At 37.5% G+C, this 17,866-nt stretch overlaps 1 protein-coding gene across 5 annotated transcripts in view; it reads left to right on the top strand.

Annotated features, from left to right (window-relative positions):
- The window catches only part of LOC144977105 (BCL11 transcription factor A-like), a 138,181-nt gene that overhangs the window by 100,814 nt on the left and 19,501 nt on the right, over positions 1–17,866 (top strand). Inside the window, exon 1 of one of the 5 annotated variants that reach the window (XM_078921944.1) lies at positions 13,062–14,358. The exons of the other annotated variants lie outside the window; for them this stretch is intronic. Coding sequence (XP_078778070.1) covers positions 14,307–14,358 — 52 coding nt within the window. The 5' untranslated portion in view covers positions 13,062–14,306. Of the gene's footprint in view, positions 1–13,061; positions 14,359–17,866 lie in introns of those variants that run through there. 5 annotated transcript variants of the gene reach the window in all.

Genomic DNA, 17,866 nt, shown 5'->3' with positions numbered 1-17,866 from the left:
CAACCGACAACGTTCGGAGCGGCTCATACAGGATACTGGTTTGATCGGATATCAGCCCCTTGCTGGACAAACCAGGCCTGTCCGAACCAACAATAAAAGATATGCATTATATTATTATGTTGTCTAGGCCAACTCTTTTCTTCTTTTTTTTCTCTTCTCATTTTCATTATCGTGTGACCAGTCGGTTTGGAGCCAGGCTCCCTGGCTGACCAGATAAATTGGAAAAGATAATATATGGTTCGTTAACCCCCCCCCCCTCTCTCTCTCTCTCTCTCTCTCTCTCTCTCTCTCTCTCTCTCATACTCACACACACACACACATACACACACTCTCTCTCTCTCTCTCTTTCTTTCTATTTGTGTGTCTCTCTCTCCTATTTGTTCTCCGTGCCATGTAAATCTGTTTATTGACTTTTAAACCGGTAATTTGTTAATTGGATATAATGATGTTATATGAGCGATATAGAAAGTACGAAAGAAGCACGCACACACACACACACACACACACACGGAGAGAGAGAGAGAGAGAGAAAGAGAGAGAGAGAGAGAGAGAGAGAGAGAGAGAGAGAGAGAGAGAGAGAGAGAGAGAGAGAGAGAGAGAGAGAGAGAAATCATATTTGTCGGGGGTCAAATGAGGCCATCTAGTTAAATTGTTATGGCCGGTAACTGACCACTCACATCATAGCGTGTATAGCCATTATATTTCCCCCGTCCTCATTGTAATCCAACAACCCTCGCCAGCTCATATCGCCACATCACACACTCAAGCAAACAAAACAGCAATAGCCACAGCTAGCCCATGTCAGCTTTTCCTATAGAAAATAGAAAATAACGTCCCAACCCACTTTTTTTTTCTCCGTCTATTCTCTTCTTCTCCTCTTTTATACGGGCCTTTTTAAAGGATTATTTTATTATTATTCGTTATTTCAAACATTAAATCAAATGGAAAGAAGAGTATAAAAGGAAAAGGAAAATAATATAACCTTCGTGAGTTTTTGGACGGAGAAGTGTACAGGTGTATAGAGTTGATTTTCCCACGTTTCTGTTTGACCACCACCATCCTACCTCTGACCACTCACCGCCACCCATTCTGCCTGATTTGTGGCCAATCATTTCACTGTTCTGCGTACTCTTAATTAAAAAAAACACATATTCAAAATTTTGGCCAGAAAACTCGTCCTTCGAGTAGCGGTCGATTAAATTACCCTCATCTTGTCAGAAACGATCAGACCTGAAACTTCCGTGAAGTCCCACCAGGTTTGTGAGTTTATTTTAAGATGGTGGTCATTTTAATTGGTCGATATTTAAATAACAAGTTTTCTAGCCAAAATTTTTCAAACATGTAATTTTTTTCTCTCATAATACGGAAGAGTTCTACAACCTTATCTGGATAGGAGTTTTATAATTTATTAGTATTATTATTATTACCGTGTTATGTTTTAGTATCAATTGTCGGAGCGAGCTCGGAGACCAAAGGTTTTGGGATATTATAATGTGGGCTTACCTCTTTCATTATAATATTGTTATGCGGGTGAGTGACTAAACAACGCTGTGGTCTCCGCATGGAAAGGTCAGTGGTTGGGATAGTTTTTTTCACCAAGGATTTTGTTTAAGTTGGATTAACTTTCAACCAATTGATACAATTTCTCAATGCCAACTGTGGGCGTAGTGAATCGGGTAATTGATATTACCATTTAAAATGGCCGCAGACATTACATTCAAACATTTGTATAAAGTAAGAAAAAGTTGTCAAATGAATGATTCCGTAGAACAACAACAACAACAACAACAAAATCAAAACAAACAACCAAAATAACCTCCCCCCCCCCTCCCCAAAAAAAAAAAAAAAAATAAAATAAAAAGGAAATTAAATGAAAGAACATCTTTATTGATAAATTAAAATATAGATCATTTATTTTTTACTAACAGAACTTTGTGAAACTTTGGAACAGTATCAAGTATGAAACGAAAATTGCTACTCTTGTAGACAGATTCAAAATAAAGCTTGATGAAGAAACAATTAATTCCCGATATAATTATGATTGAATTTAAATACACAGGTTATTCAAAGGTCAATTGGCCTTAAAAAAAAAACCCAAAGCAAAACAACAAAAACCCTATTATGGAAAGAAGTGAAAAAAATGACCATCATTCTCCCGATGACATGTGGCTATGGTCAGCTTCATATTTTGGGTGTCCCTTAAAGCGGCCCGTGGGGTGGGGGGGGGGGGGGGGGCGTGTCTCTTGATTATCTCAAGTGGACGAAAGTGTGGAAATGAAAATATTAAACTCATGCAACGAAGTCATTCGTCATTCCTTGGAATTTGTTTTCAAACCAGAAAAAAAAAACGACAGTGTTGGGTTCTTTATTGTTCCTGTGTTGTATCGGACTTGTTAGGGAAAGCATGAGGGGATAGAAATAATATGTAATATGGAATCCTACTGAGAATTCATCCTTACATTTTAAAATCGTTTCCTCGATTTTTTAATTCATTATTAATTCTTTCATTATCAATCTAGCTTTTCTCTTCACACACACACACACACACACACACACACACACACACAATCACACATCTCTCTCTCTCTGTCTGTCTGTCTCTCTCTCTCTCTATCTCTCTGTCTCTCTCTCTCTCTCTCTCAGTCGCCCCATGCTCTTTTTCACTCTCACATGAGCGCTCATACACACATTATCTATCTATCCATCCATTTTTCCATCCATCCGTCTATTTCAATCTCTATTTCTTTTTCAAAGTTAATTTCTTTCTTTACTTCATTACTTTTTATATTTTTATTTTTCACTTCACTATTGTCGATCTTTCATCCCTCCCGGGACTAAATAGCCGCAGGTCTATCCTGATGAAGTGTTTGACGGACGACTGTGAGAGAATCAATACTGGACAGCACTCACGACGTCCTCTCACCTGACCACCAGCACAGCAGCTTTAATGTCCTAATGGACGCACCTGATGATATCTGCTCACCAATCTACACCGGAAACAAGACGCCATTAGGTCTTGGAAGAGGATGTCGTGAATTCCGTCCTGATGGTTGTGGCTGGTAGCTTTTATGTAGGTTGTACATAGTCGCGTTGGTTGTGGGCTCCTTTATATTATGTTTAAATCTGGTACTGAAATGACAATCTATGATAATGGAGGGGTGATAGTGATATCTTCGATAGGAAGGACGATAGGATTTGTAGTCTTCTTTTATTATTTCTTTATTTATTTCTTATTATTTTTAAGTTGAAAAAAAAAAGTTTAAATTTCAATGCCGATTATTTCATTGTCATTAATTTGATTTGGTGGAGCGTATGGTATTGGTCGTAAATATGAAGAAAGGTATCAAGACTTAAGGAGAGTTTGTTTGTTGTTTGTTGTTTTTTTATTTGTTTGTTTTGTTGTTGTTGTTGTTGTTGTTTCTGATTTGCTTGTTTATTTTTGTGGGTTTTGTGTGTGTGTGTGTGTTTTTTTTTTGTTTGTTTGTTTGTTTAATTCTTTCCTTCTTTATAGGTAACATTATGGCATAAGGAAGAGGTCATTGGAATCTCTTTTCAGCTCGTACCCTGACTCGCAGGTTTGCAGGCAGTACGTTAGACACACAATACCAATTTCGATTGGGTGCACTGTGCTGAATTAAGTTATATATAGATGATTGCGCTTGGTTTTGGTTTCTTTGTTTTCGGTAATCAAATAATTGAAAATTTCTCACGTGTAAAATGCCAATTTAGTGTCAGTACGTGTGGGATCGTCTACACCAATTAATGAAGATTTCTTTGCCTCGTATCTCATTCTGAATCGGCCAATGTGAGTAGTAACGTCGATCTATCTATGTATGTATGTCTATCTGTATGTTTGGAAGTGGTCCGGTTGTACGACATACCTGCCAAAGGTGTTAAAATTATACGTGCAACTGACCACTTCTTCCACACAAAATAAAAAAACATGACACGAAAGGACAAAGAAAAAGACATAATAATGACGAAGGCGATAATTAAGAAGACGAAGGAAATAAGGTACGCACTAGATAAAAGATGAATAATACTTGATTGTCATTGTGATTGACGTTTTTGGAAGAACAACTAGGAGGGGGGAAAACAACCTATCAGGAAAAAAAAAAAACAGAAAACGAAACAAAACACCAATCAAGACATAACAAGCCAAAGACAAATAAAAAAACCCAGCAATTTTCCACAACCCCCCTCCCCAAACAAACCAACAAATAACAAACAAACAAAAAAATACACACACAGACGAAATAGAAATAGCAAAGAACAACCCAAAAGTATATTACAAAAACAAAACAATCCCCAACACAATCTAACAATTTAAAACAATATAAAGAGAGTGAATGAATTTTTATACAAAAAAGGCAATAAAATGCAAACAAATTCTGGCAAATTCTTATCATCTTCATCATAGTCACTGACCTCAGCGGTGACCAAAATTGATTTTCATCGGTCCTCTTATTTCTTTTTACCCCAATCCATATGTTTCTCGTGTTAACATACGGAAGAAACAATAGTGATAATCCATTTCTTTTTCTCCATTCCTACTTATATACCACTACAAACTACAACACAAGGCAAGGTCGTTGGTGATGGATTGAAGACATCGTTTACTTCTCCAAACACCGTTTTTCGTTTGTCATTAGCATGTATCCATGTCGTACAATGTCTGACGCCGTCCAGTATGCTCGGGGCCTTGCCATTTAGTCCCTTCTCATTGCTCTGAATACACGTGCTCACGTTATGCGCAAATTATGGCTCAATTGGTAGGGTACCATTTTCTCACACATAGATGGGGACTGGTTTCGAATCCGGTTCGAATCAGAATCTTTCTTCTCTCTCTCTCTCTCTCTCTCTCTCTCTCTCTCTCTCTCTCTCTCTCTCTCTCTCTCTCTCTCTCTCTCTCTCTCTCTCTCTCTCTCTCTCTCTCTCTCTCTCTCTCTTCCCCTCCCACTTTCCAAACCCTCGTACACTATTTTGTCCAGTCAGAAATGACTACGTTTGCCAATTAGACCTAGCAGAAGTACTTTGTGATAAACGAATGTTCTTTCTAAACGTAGCTAGCAATTGTTTCTTCCATTTTAAGCTACAGTTATCAGATCCCGACTCCACCTGTATTAGAATTAGCTCTGACAAAGTACATTATCCAATGTCCAACCATCATCTCCTACACCTCCAACTTCTGAAATCCCCTCTGCTTCCTTTTGATCCATAACTAACAATGAATGTCCTCTTCACTATAAGGCAATAGCCATCTTTGCATTTTTCAACAGGGTTGTGATTGTTGGGAAAAGGTATGGTGACTTAGAATATCGGCGCTGAAAAAAAAATATTATACCATGTTGCCCATCCAATTTTGATAATTTTTTGGAATCGATACAATTATGTACAATGACAAAAAAATAAGGACAAACGATAAGCGTTTGAAAGTAAGATGTTTAATAAAACAGTCGATTATAATTCGATAAAAAGTACGAGGTACTGAATCGTGTTGTATGATACGAAATACCGGATGATTGGAAATTTTGGATATTATCAAAGACGTCCAATGAAGATTGGTTCTCAATTTCGAGGTTGAACTGTACTCTCTCCATACGATAGAAAGACCTTGGACACGGTCCATCATGCGAGGAGGCTCTACGAGGCCCATCTATCCACCATACCAGCAAGCAGCCCATTCGGAATTCCTTTCCACTGCCGACCACAACACCACAACCAACTAACGAGCTTTCTGGCTTTCAGGCGTGGCCTGTCCATGGTTTCTAACGTACCACTTGACGTCCGAAATGCCAATTGCCAACTCACAATTCATTTTTTTTTCAGGTGTGAATACTTTATTATAATTTACAACTTGCCAAAATACAATTTTCAGAGTCAATTACGCGCAATGATATCACCTGCGTCCAATCATGGTCACCGTCACTTTAAATTGAGACTTTTGGAGATTTCAAGAAAATTGACTTGTGTACCTTATTGTTTTAAAGCTTTGACCGCGTAAATGAATTAAAAAAAAAAAACCTCTTAGATAGACCAGAGTTAATCTCGTTGTATTATTCACGGACGGGGTTTTAAATTATTACAAAAACTTATAGATTGGCAGCAATGGTCAAACCTGCAATCCTACATAACATACATCCGACGTGAGTGTAGCCAGTACTTTTTATTATCATTTTTTTCCCCCTTCATGGTTATATCGTTTTTCATTATTTTGCGGCCGTTGATCGCCGTGGTTCACTGACTTTTTAGTCGCGGCCGTTGGCTTTTTCACCAGCGGCAGCACAACAACAACAACGGCAGATAATAAAGAAATATAACTGGCCTCTTCAAGTGTATGAGTCCATTGCTTTTTGGGGAGGTTTGAAAAAAAAAAATGGGGAGATTGAAAGTCCAGTAGTCATTTGTGAGATTTGGGGAGAAAATTGGATGGGAAACATGCCCGCTACATGGACAGGATAGATCACATAGGCTTTGGTATGTCGTTATATTCAATACGTTCTGCCAAACAAAAGCCCCAGGTTTACAGATTCTTTGCTATATTGTTGTGCTACATGCCACGTTCACTTATATTCTTTTTTTTATCTTAACGTGTGTTTCTCTCTCTCTCTCTCTCTCTCTCTCTCTCTCTCTCTCTCTCTCTCTCTCTCACTCACTCTCTTTCTGTCTCTTTTCTCCCACTTTTCTTATAAGGTAGGTGCATTCAGTTTATTTAGAAGGCACAAGTGCAAAGCGAAAACGGACCACCAATACGGGAATCAGTAGGTAAACGGCAAAACTTTTTTATATTGTTGTATTCATTCATTTCGAAATCTCTGCTTCTTTTGGGGGTTCATTGTATAGCGGCTACTTAGAAAAGATAAAAGGAAGTAATACTGGACCTTACTTTTTGGATTGAGCTCACTTCATCAATTTGATTATTTACTTTTTTTTAAACAATATTAAAAAGGGAGTCTCAGACTAGACACTGAGGTACATTTCTTCCATCATCTATTTATTATTCTATCCAATATCAAGTCTATGATGAGTAGATAGAAGGAACGAAATTGACATCACTCAGCTCTTTGTTATTATTTTTAGACAGCCATTTTGATGATTAGTTCTCACTAAATTATATCAATCAGTTTATGAACTGTCAAGGTTACACACAGTTTTTGTTTGTTGGTTTGTTAAATCTGTCTGGTGGACGTTGTGAGTATTTTACCCTAACGCACAGCATCAATACTAAAAGGATAGAAGATGGATGTCGTACATCATGATGAGGAAGAGCCTAGTACGTGTCAGAGATAATGACATGCCTTGGTAGGGCATAAACCGTCAAGTAATGTTGTGTTTTGTGGTCACTCGGTACTCACGGCTCTGGTCAGATGCATTTATTATTTATTGTAGAGAACTGTTTTTATTCATCTTGACAATGGCAATAATGCATTAATTGACTCGACCCATAGCGATGAGTGTATTATTTAGAATGGTTGGTCAACATGGCGCCTTCTTCACGTCTAAGTGTATGTATTATACACATACACATCTGATTGGGTATTGTTGTGTGTTTGTTTATGAGTTGTGTAAATAAACGAATGAGTTAGTGAATGAATGAGTGAGAGAGAGAGAGAGAGAGAGAGAGAGAGAGAGAGAGAGAGAGAGAGAGAGAGAGAGAGAGAGAGAGAGAGAGAGATATTCACGATGGCGAAGATCGAAATGGCAGAGGGGGTGGGGGGGGGGGGGGGGGGGGGGGGGGGGGGAGGGTAACTTAATAGACTGATTGACTCACATGGACCTGGTTCGAATTCTCAAAAGTGATTAGGTGTCTGGGTCTATTAGCTATAGATGCGCGTTCAATCGAAAAGGTAGCAAGCAATTGTAGTTACACTTTTAAAAGACTGGCTTCATGGGCTGAGATACCACTTAGATTTCAGATTATAATGTGGTAGTGGGCAGCCTGTGCTTTTCACTTAAGCAACAATCTGGACGCAAAATGCGGGTTCAGATTCTATCACTGTTAATTTTTTTTTTTTTTTTTAAATTATTATTTTCTCTCCATACAACTTGTCACTAATTATGTTTTTCTTGCTTTCATGCCTTCTCGCTACTAAAAGCTACATAAGAATTAACATTGTCCCGTTATCATGGACAAGGTCTAACTCGATCATTCAGTCGGAAAGAATAGGAGATGGACATTCCTATTAATCGTATCTTGTCGTCTCATTATCACCATGTCCTCTTTCTTTCTCCATCGCGTTAATATGGATAATAATTATAATCATACTCAAGCCTACTTAAAGATCAGGTGAGCAGTACACATTAATTAGTCAACGCCTCGCCACACCTTTTCTCTACCGTGCACGTTCTAATGTTTGAACACTAAGAAAAGTGAGTGGAGCAGGCACTTATGTTGGTAACAACAAGATATGAAGTGAATAGAAAAGTGCCAGAAGACAATAGAGAATAAAAATTTTTTTCGCGGCGGTGGTGGGGTTTGAACCTGCGACCTTATTGGTACGACAACTCCGCCTGGCAGGTGAGAGCGTGGCTCTACCGTGTGAGCTATCCACGAACACAAAAATATTCGTTTCAAACTCAAAGTCATTACTAGATCCCTCTCTCACCCACTTCTTGAGACCACCGATTCGTTCGTACACCACCATCGCGAATAATTTTGACCAGCAGTTAAGCTTAATAGCCAATATTCTCAACACAAACATATAACATAGAAACGATTGAGACATTGAGTATGCTCCGGTGTATGGGGTGAATTTTTAATTCAGAAAAGTGAGTGGAGCAGGCACTTATGTTGGTAACAACAAGATATGAAGTGAATAGAAAAGTGCCAGAAGACAATAGAGAATAAAAATTTTTTTCGCGGCGGTGGTGGGGTTTGAACCTGCGACCTTATTGGTACGACAACTCCGCCTGGCAGGTGAGAGCGTGGCTCTACCGTGTGAGCTATCCACGAACACAAAAATATTCGTTTCAAACTCAAAGTCATTACTAGATCCCTCTCTCACCCACTTCTTGAGACCACCGATTCGTTCGTACACCACCATCGCGAATAATTTTGACCAGCAGTTAAGCTTAATAGCCAATATTCTCAACACAAACATATAACATAGAAACGATTGAGACATTGAGTATGCTCCGGTGTATGGGGTGAATTTTTAATTCAGAAAAGTGAGTGGAGCAGGCACTTATGTTGGTAACAACAAGATATGAAGTGAATAGAAAAGTGCCAGAAGACAATAGAGAATAAAATTTTTTTTTCGCGGCGGTGGTGGGGTTTGAACCTGCGACCTTATTGGTACGACAACTCCGCCTGGCAGGTGAGAGCGTGGCTCTACCGTGTGAGCTATCCACGAACACAAAAATATTCGTTTCAAACTCAAAGTCATTACTAGATCCCTCTCTCACCCACTTCTTGAGACCACCGATTCGTTCGTACACCACCATCGCGAATAATTTTGACCAGCAGTTAAGCTTAATAGCCAATATTCTCAACACAAACATATAACATAGAAACGATTGAGACATTGAGTATGCTCCGGTGTATGGGGTGAATTTTTAATTCAGAAAAGTGAGTGGAGCAGGCACTTATGTTGGTAACAACAAGATATGAAGTGAATAGAAAAGTGCCAGAAGACAATAGAGAATAAAAATTTTTTTTCTCTATTGTCTTCTGGCACTTTTCTATTCACTTCATATCTTGTTGTTACCAACATAAGTGCCTGCTCCACTCACTTTTCTGAATTAAAAATTCACCCCATACACCGGAGCATACTCAATGTCTCAATCGTTTCTATGTTATATGTTTGTGTTGAGAATATTGGCTATTAAGCTTAACTGCTGGTCAAAATTATTCGCGATGGTGGTGTACGAACGAATCGGTGGTCTCAAGAAGTGGGTGAGAGAGGGATCTAGTAATGACTTTGAGTTTGAAACGAATATTTTTGTGTTCGTGGATAGCTCACACGGTAGAGCCACGCTCTCACCTGCCAGGCGGAGTTGTCGTACCAATAAGGTCGCAGGTTCAAACCCCACCACCGCCGCGAAAAAAATTTTATTCTCTATTGTCTTCTGGCACTTTTCTATTCACTTCATATCTTGTTGTTACCAACATAAGTGCCTGCTCCACTCACTTTTCTGAATTAAAAATTCACCCCATACACCGGAGCATACTCAATGTCTCAATCGTTTCTATGTTATATGTTTGTGTTGAGAATATTGGCTATTAAGCTTAACTGCTGGTCAAAATTATTCGCGATGGTGGTGTACGAACGAATCGGTGGTCTCAAGAAGTGGGTGAGAGAGGGATCTAGTAATGACTTTGAGTTTGAAACGAATATTTTTGTGTTCGTGGATAGCTCACACGGTAGAGCCACGCTCTCACCTGCCAGGCGGAGTTGTCGTACCAATAAGGTCGCAGGTTCAAACCCCACCACCGCCGCGAAAAAAAATTTTATTCTCTATTGTCTTCTGGCACTTTTCTATTCACTTCATATCTTGTTGTTACCAACATAAGTGCCTGCTCCACTCACTTTTCTGAATTAAAAATTCACCCCATACACCGGAGCATACTCAATGTCTCAATCGTTTCTATGTTATATGTTTGTGTTGAGAATATTGGCTATTAAGCTTAACTGCTGGTCAAAATTATTCGCGATGGTGGTGTACGAACGAATCGGTGGTCTCAAGAAGTGGGTGAGAGAGGGATCTAGTAATGACTTTGAGTTTGAAACGAATATTTTTGTGTTCGTGGATAGCTCACACGGTAGAGCCACGCTCTCACCTGCCAGGCGGAGTTGTCGTACCAATAAGGTCGCAGGTTCAAACCCCACCACCGCCGCGAAAAAAATTTTATTCTCTATTGTCTTCTGGCACTTTTCTATTCACTTCATATCTTAATGTTTGAACACGTATCGTATCACTACTCCCCGTCATGGCCGCTCACCCGGGGTGTCCTCTTTTCTTTCCATCTACTCTAATCACCTCTGTTTTCTCCCAAGGTCCGAGGCATTAAATATGAATTGGATGGACACGTGTGGAGAAAGCCAGAGATGGCGACCACCCTCTGTTCCACAATACACATACTCTGAAACAAAATAAAAACCCAACAAAAACACGTTAAAAAAGTTTTGGCTAGAAAATTATTCCTTCAAAATACTCATCGACTAGAATCTTGGAAATAAGAAATTTAAAACAAGCCCTATCAATTCTGGGATTTCGCGAAGTCCCAGGTTTGAGAGTTGTTTTTTTTTCCAAGTTGAAGGTCATTTTAATCGATCGACATTTTGAAAAAAAAAAAGTTTTCTGACCAAAATTTAAAAAGCGTGTTTTTTCAGAGTTCGACAGAATTGGTTCTGACGTTGTTTAGATAGAGAACTTAGAACGAGATTGGATACAAAAAGGAAACAAAGACTTAACAGGTCGTCAATAGTCGCATATAAATACTCCATACTACTGTGTCTCGTTGTCTGAGTCAATAGAATAATGCGAATTTGGATCCATTATTCCAAACCATAGTATTATTCCTTCTCTCTGCTTAGCTTGATGTCCATCTGATTATAGACTCACTGCCCCTCAAATAGAGTATATCAATTAATAATGTTGCTATATATTTATAATTTAGCTATTTACGGATATGTCCGTTTTTATGACTTGCTGACCACTATTCTGTTATTCTTTTTCTTTCTTTCTTTCTTTCTTTCTTTCTTTCTTTCTTTCTTTCTTTCTTTCTTTATATTTTGTTTTGTTTCTGTTTCTTTCGCTTAACTCTTCAGTCTAGTACCCCAGCGTTCATTTGAACTCTGTAAATAGAGATACACGTTTCCAGAACACGGAATTTATAATTTGAGACAAGCATCCTTCGCAGGTCCTCGCTGATTCTAGAATTTGATTTGGAGAGAAGGAAAAGAGAATGAGAGAGTGAGTGTTTGTGTGTGTGTGTGTGTGTGTGTGTGTGTGTGTGTTTGTTTGTGTGTATGAGAGTGTGTGTTTGCGTGTGTATGCGTGAGAGAGAGAGAGAGAGAGAGAGAGAGAGAGAGAGGTAAGGGAGAAGGATATTAGAAGAGATAGAGGGAGAGAAAGAAGGAATGTGTGAGTAGATAGCTTGAGAGAGAGAGAGAGAGAGAGAGAGAGAGAGAGGGAGGGAGAGAGAGAGAGAGGTAAGGGAGAAGGATATTAGAAGAGATAGAGGAAGAGAAAGAAGGAATATGTGAGTAGATAGCTTGAGAGAGAGAGAGAGAGAGAGAGGGAGAGAGAGAGAGAGAGAGAGAGAGAGAGAGAGAGAGAGAGAGAGAGAGAGAGAGAGAGAGAGAGAGAGAGAGAGAGAGAGAGAGAGATGTATATATTTGTGCGGTAATGAAAATCGATACATGAGCAGGTAGGTCAGGAACGGCCAGCCTCTTCCCATCGCGATCTCCTTACACTTTGTTGAACAGATTAATACGAGTTGTCAAGTCTACCGTGACTGCACCCACTAATTGGACTCATCGATTTCACAATCTGGTTACTAACACTACCACCCCCCCCCCTTTCTCCCCATTATCATTGTCGTTTGTTATCGTCGATATTCGTCTCCGTCGTCGTTATCGTCATGCTGTCGCTCTCGTTGGCATTCCTTTCCAACGTTATAAGAGGTTATCATCATCGTCGTCGTCGTCATCATCATTATCATCATATCGTCGTCGTCCGTCATCATCAATCATCATCATCATCATCTCATCATCATTATCCTTATCATCATCCCCATTATCAAATAATGTATTCCAGCTCGACAAAGGCGATTAAAATGTGTGATATACTGTCATGTCACATAATTTTAATTCTATCACCAATAACGAAGACAACAATCATGTATTATGATATAACATGACGGAGTAAAAATTATAACAAATCTCTCTCTCTCTCTCTCTCTCTCTCTCTCTCTCTCTCTCTCTCTCTCTCTCTCTCTCTCTCTTTTCTAATAAGTCTCACATCAGATTGGGTTCTGATTGTGAAATCGAACTGCTGTGATGGTGTCGACGACAACGTTAACGACTGCCATGACGATGATTAAAAAAAAATATTATAGTCGAAGTCTTGGTGTCTCCACATCGCTCACTCACTCTTCACTTCCCCACATAATTTAGTCTCCCTCTCCTTCTCCCTCAGGAGTAACCCTCTCTCTCTTGTCTCACTCTATTCCTCACCCTCTTTCCTCCATCTCAGTGGACGACTTAACTGAGTGACTGGGGCGGCGGCGATCTGTCGGTCGGTTGGAAGGAAAGACGAGATAGCCGTTCGTTCCGTCCATCCCGACTCGCCACGGCGACGTGATGGTGGTGGTGGCGGCGATGGTGTCAGTCGGTGATGGGTAGTGGCGGTGTTTGGTACTAAAGGGCAGTGGGGGCTGGAGTGGGGTGCTATTAAATTATGTGGGTTTGCGGGTGGGGGCCGCCATCTAACTGGGCTGTCCGTTCTCGTCCGCATGGTTGTCGTCCTGCTGAGGTCGGTCGGTCTTACATCGACTTGCGCTGCTGGCCTGGTCTGCCCCCTGGCTTGGCCGAAACGACTTACTCCACTCCACCACTAGCCAGCCACTTTGTGCTATTTTGCTTTGAGTGAGCGATACCACTGGACTTGTCCTCAGTTGACACCACCGAGCTGTTACTTACTATTACATCTCGACGGATATGCTATTGAAGCGATTTATCTTACTGGACTTTGATTTATTTAATTTTCATCAAACTAATTTTGGATTTCGACAATTTGTTTGATCGGATTTATCCCCTTCTTTACTATATCAACGGTGTTAAGTTCATATGGTAAAAATGAATATCTCAATAACTCATTAACTTGTATGACTTATATGAGCTCTAAAAAACGTTATTAATTTTCTACACAAGAATATGTTGTCCTGACTTTTCCTCTGGATTATTTCTCAACGCAATAATATTCGATAATTCAAAATGGATCGTGTTTTCAGAACAAAATTCAAACATGTGGATTTCTCACCAATATAGACATATCCATACTCTTTAGATAAGATGGACACAGCTATATAAACAATCATTCCTTTGATCAAATTTGGAATTTACTTCAACACTGGATATCGTATTACTAGATAATAATATGTCGTGGTGACTGTGATAAATAATAACAAACTATCGCTATTTATCACCACCACTCATCTCTTGGGATAGATAAATTATCCAGTTATTTTCTAGAGTGTTGTGTGTGCGTGACGTCATCAACTGTCCACCCTGGAGGCCAACGCGTCCTACGTTCGCTACGTCCGTTCCCTGTGCGACCAAATCCTGGCCAAGACAGCCGTCATGTCCACATTTGGCTGCTTCACTGAGTTCGAAAAGCTCAGTTTTCCTGACAGTAAGTCATTTCTATCTACAGAAATATTTACAAAAGAATTAAAAAAAAAAAGATATCTAAGGAAAGTAAATAGTAAAAAGATTAGTGGGGCAACGACTTTCCTGGCAAACTTTGGAGATGACTAACAAGCTAGGCTATCAGAGGTCCTGGCTACACTGCCACACTCTGAAAAACAAAACAAAAAAAAAAAAAAAAAACGCCCCAAACAATACACTTTTATAATTTAGACCAAAAACTCGTCCTATTAAAATCCCACGTTTGAGAGTTTTTGACAAGATGAGGATCATTTTAATCTGTCAATATTTGAAGGACGAGTCTTCTGGCCAAAAATTGTGAATGTGTTTTTTCCCCTTCAGTGAAGCAAGCTAAGCTATCAGAGTTCCAACATATATATATATATATATATATATATATATATATATATATATATTATATATTATATATATATATATATATATATATATATATATATATATATATATCGCGTTGCTTACAAGTTATTATTGCATATCAGAAATATTGTTGAGTACGAATTAGTCAAAGTAAATTACATGGGATATTTAAATTGAAGGCGATTTCTCAAGACGGTTTGGTGACTTGATACATGCGAAAAACAGATATGGATTGATTTTTGTTGCTGGTAACTAAATTTGACACCCTTGTTTAAATATTTCAGAAATGTGTCAATTATTTATACTAGACTTCTACGTTGTTAAAAATATTTTACAGAGCGCAATGCGATTTGTGGGAGACCAAAAAATTTACATTATTGTTGAATTCCGTGCGACTATCCTCTTCTTCTTCTTCTTCTTCTTCTTCTTCTTCTTCTTCTTCTTCTTCTTCTTCTTCTTCTTCTTCTTCTTCTTCTTCTTCTTCTTCTTCTTCTTCTAATTCCTCACTGATTACGAATTTCTTTTTTTTTTTTACCAGCGAACATGATTAATTTAATCTTTCATAAATTAAGTTTCTATATGATAATAATAATAATGATAATAGTAATAATAATAATAATAATAATAATAATAATAATAATAATAATAATAATAATGATGATGATAATAATAATAATAATAAAATAATAATAATAATAATAATAATAATAATAATAATAATAAAAATAATGATAATAATAATAATAATTTACAAAAAATATAATTAATCGCTGAAAAAAAAAAGTTTTTAAAAAATTAGTAAACAAATCTCAACAAATTACTTTTTTCCTGAATTTGTTTTTATTTCTATGAAGATAAAATTATAAAGAATACTGATTTTCGTAAACCAATGGTGACACTTTTTTTCATCTGGAGTATGGAACCAATTTAACCCAGAGGTCATGTCGTCCGAATCGTTGTAATATTTGATACAAATCACAAGACTTTTGTTGTTCACCTCTTATTGGATATGGCAGGGAAAATAAATCGTCTTTGATTATAGTAAAGACAATCCGACTACGAAGTGATCAGAGATCATTTAACGTCCAGGTGATGGCAACGTCATAGATTGATTAAAAAAAACAAAACAACTTTATTTTATACTGCTCCGCATCGACTTATAGAAATGCGAATTTAATCTTAATTCTTTATTTTTACTCTTTCGGAAAGCTTTCAAAATAAGCATAAAAACTCTTATTTTCATGCTGAGCTAATAATAATAATAATAATAATAATAATAATAATAATAATAATAATAATAATAATAATAATAATAATAATAATTATAATAATAATAATAATAATGATGATGATGATGATGATGATGATGATGATGATGATGATGATGATGATAATAATAATAATAATAATAAAGCAAATACTTTTGTAATTATATAAAACTTCTATAATTTTTGTTTTCTGCTTGTTTATTTTTTTCATCCGGGAAAACATCTTTATTTTTAAGATCCTCAAATTTTGTCCATTAAAATCCTCAATCTTGTCCATTACCTATTTAAAAATAGATGGTTAAAGGCATAAGCATCATCATAAATTACTTCAAAATACAATTGAATGATAAGAAATATAATATAGTTCACGAGGACAGCTAAGAACAAAATGACGTATCTTTCCCTTAAAAAAAAACTATTAAAAAAATCTTTTTTAAAATCGAACTTTTATAAAGCGCAATATCCACTAAATGTGCTCAAAGCGCTTTATAAAAAGTCCCTGGCCAACAGCAACACGTAACAAAAAGAACGAGACATGACGCCTGTTAGGCGGCTGTTAACGAGCAGTACTCATTTAACACATGTAAAGAGTAAAGAGTCTTTTCCAAGGACTCAAATATGCGCCGAGCGAGGCTCGAACCCAGGACCTTCCGAGTGTCATACCACGAGACCACATTTACATTTCCCTACACCCATAGTAATTGCCTTATAGACAGGAACCCTTTTCTCATTAAAAATACACCCATTCAAAGACTGAACTGGAGACGGATTAACCTCTAAACGTTCTTTATGACTCTAATAATTCTAGATGACTGGATTGCCTATATTCCAAACCTTTCTCTATTGTTTCCTAACTTGGTCAAGTGTTCAATCCAAGCTCTCCCGTCCGTTCCGTTCCGTTCCGGTTCTGATCTACTTTACCTAATAATAATATGCCCCAGTTCTTTTCCCGCCTCACTCGTCTCTTACCACCCCCCCCCCCCCCCCCCGCGCCAAGTATTCATGATTTAGATTATTATTATTATTATTATTATTATTATTATTATTATTATTATTATTATTATTATTATTATTATTATTATTATTATTATTATTATTATTATTATTTACCACTTTCATATATGACCGATGACCCTTAAAGCCGATTCGTCATCGTCGATGACCCCACTCCATCCGCTCCACAACACCAGTCGGCTCTCTCTCTCTCTCCCCCCCCCCCCCCCCCCCCCCCCCCCCAAACAAAAGCGATCTATGTTACGTGTTATACATTTCCCAAAGCATGTCATGACTTGGCCGAAATTAGGCCGGCCTGACCTATTAAAAAAATACGGGAGAGCTAAAAAATAATCTCCATTGAATATTGAGAGAAGACCAGTTGGTTGTATTATTAGTATGTGTTACTTAGCGAGTTTTGCCTTTCATATTTTTTTATGGGTTGTAATTAAATTCCTTTGAAGATAACCCATCTACGATTTATCTACTCCCCTTCCCCAACCACCAATTCGAATTTTTTTTAATTTTAAAAATTTATTTATTTGTTTGTTTGTTTGTGTGTTTCTTTCTTTCTTTCTTTATATATATATATATATATATATATATATATATATATATATATATATATATATATATATATATATATATATATATATATATATATATATATATTTCTTTCTTTCTTTCTTTCTTTATTTATTTTGTTTGTTACTATAATATTTATTTAAAATATTACAATCATAATCCGCATCATCATCATCATCATCATCATCATCATCATCATCATCTTCATCAACAACAACACCATTTAATATCGAATAAATTATCGCGCACGTTAAAATGGGAGAACATTAT

This window comes from Berghia stephanieae, chromosome 1 (genome assembly GCF_034508935.2).
Source record: "Berghia stephanieae isolate SIO BIC M18660-M18661 chromosome 1, UCSD_Bste_1.3, whole genome shotgun sequence".
NCBI classification, from domain to species: Eukaryota; Metazoa; Mollusca; class Gastropoda; order Nudibranchia; family Aeolidiidae; genus Berghia; species Berghia stephanieae.
The sequence above is the reverse complement of the archived record's forward strand: the minus strand, read 5'-3'. Positions and strand labels throughout refer to the sequence as shown.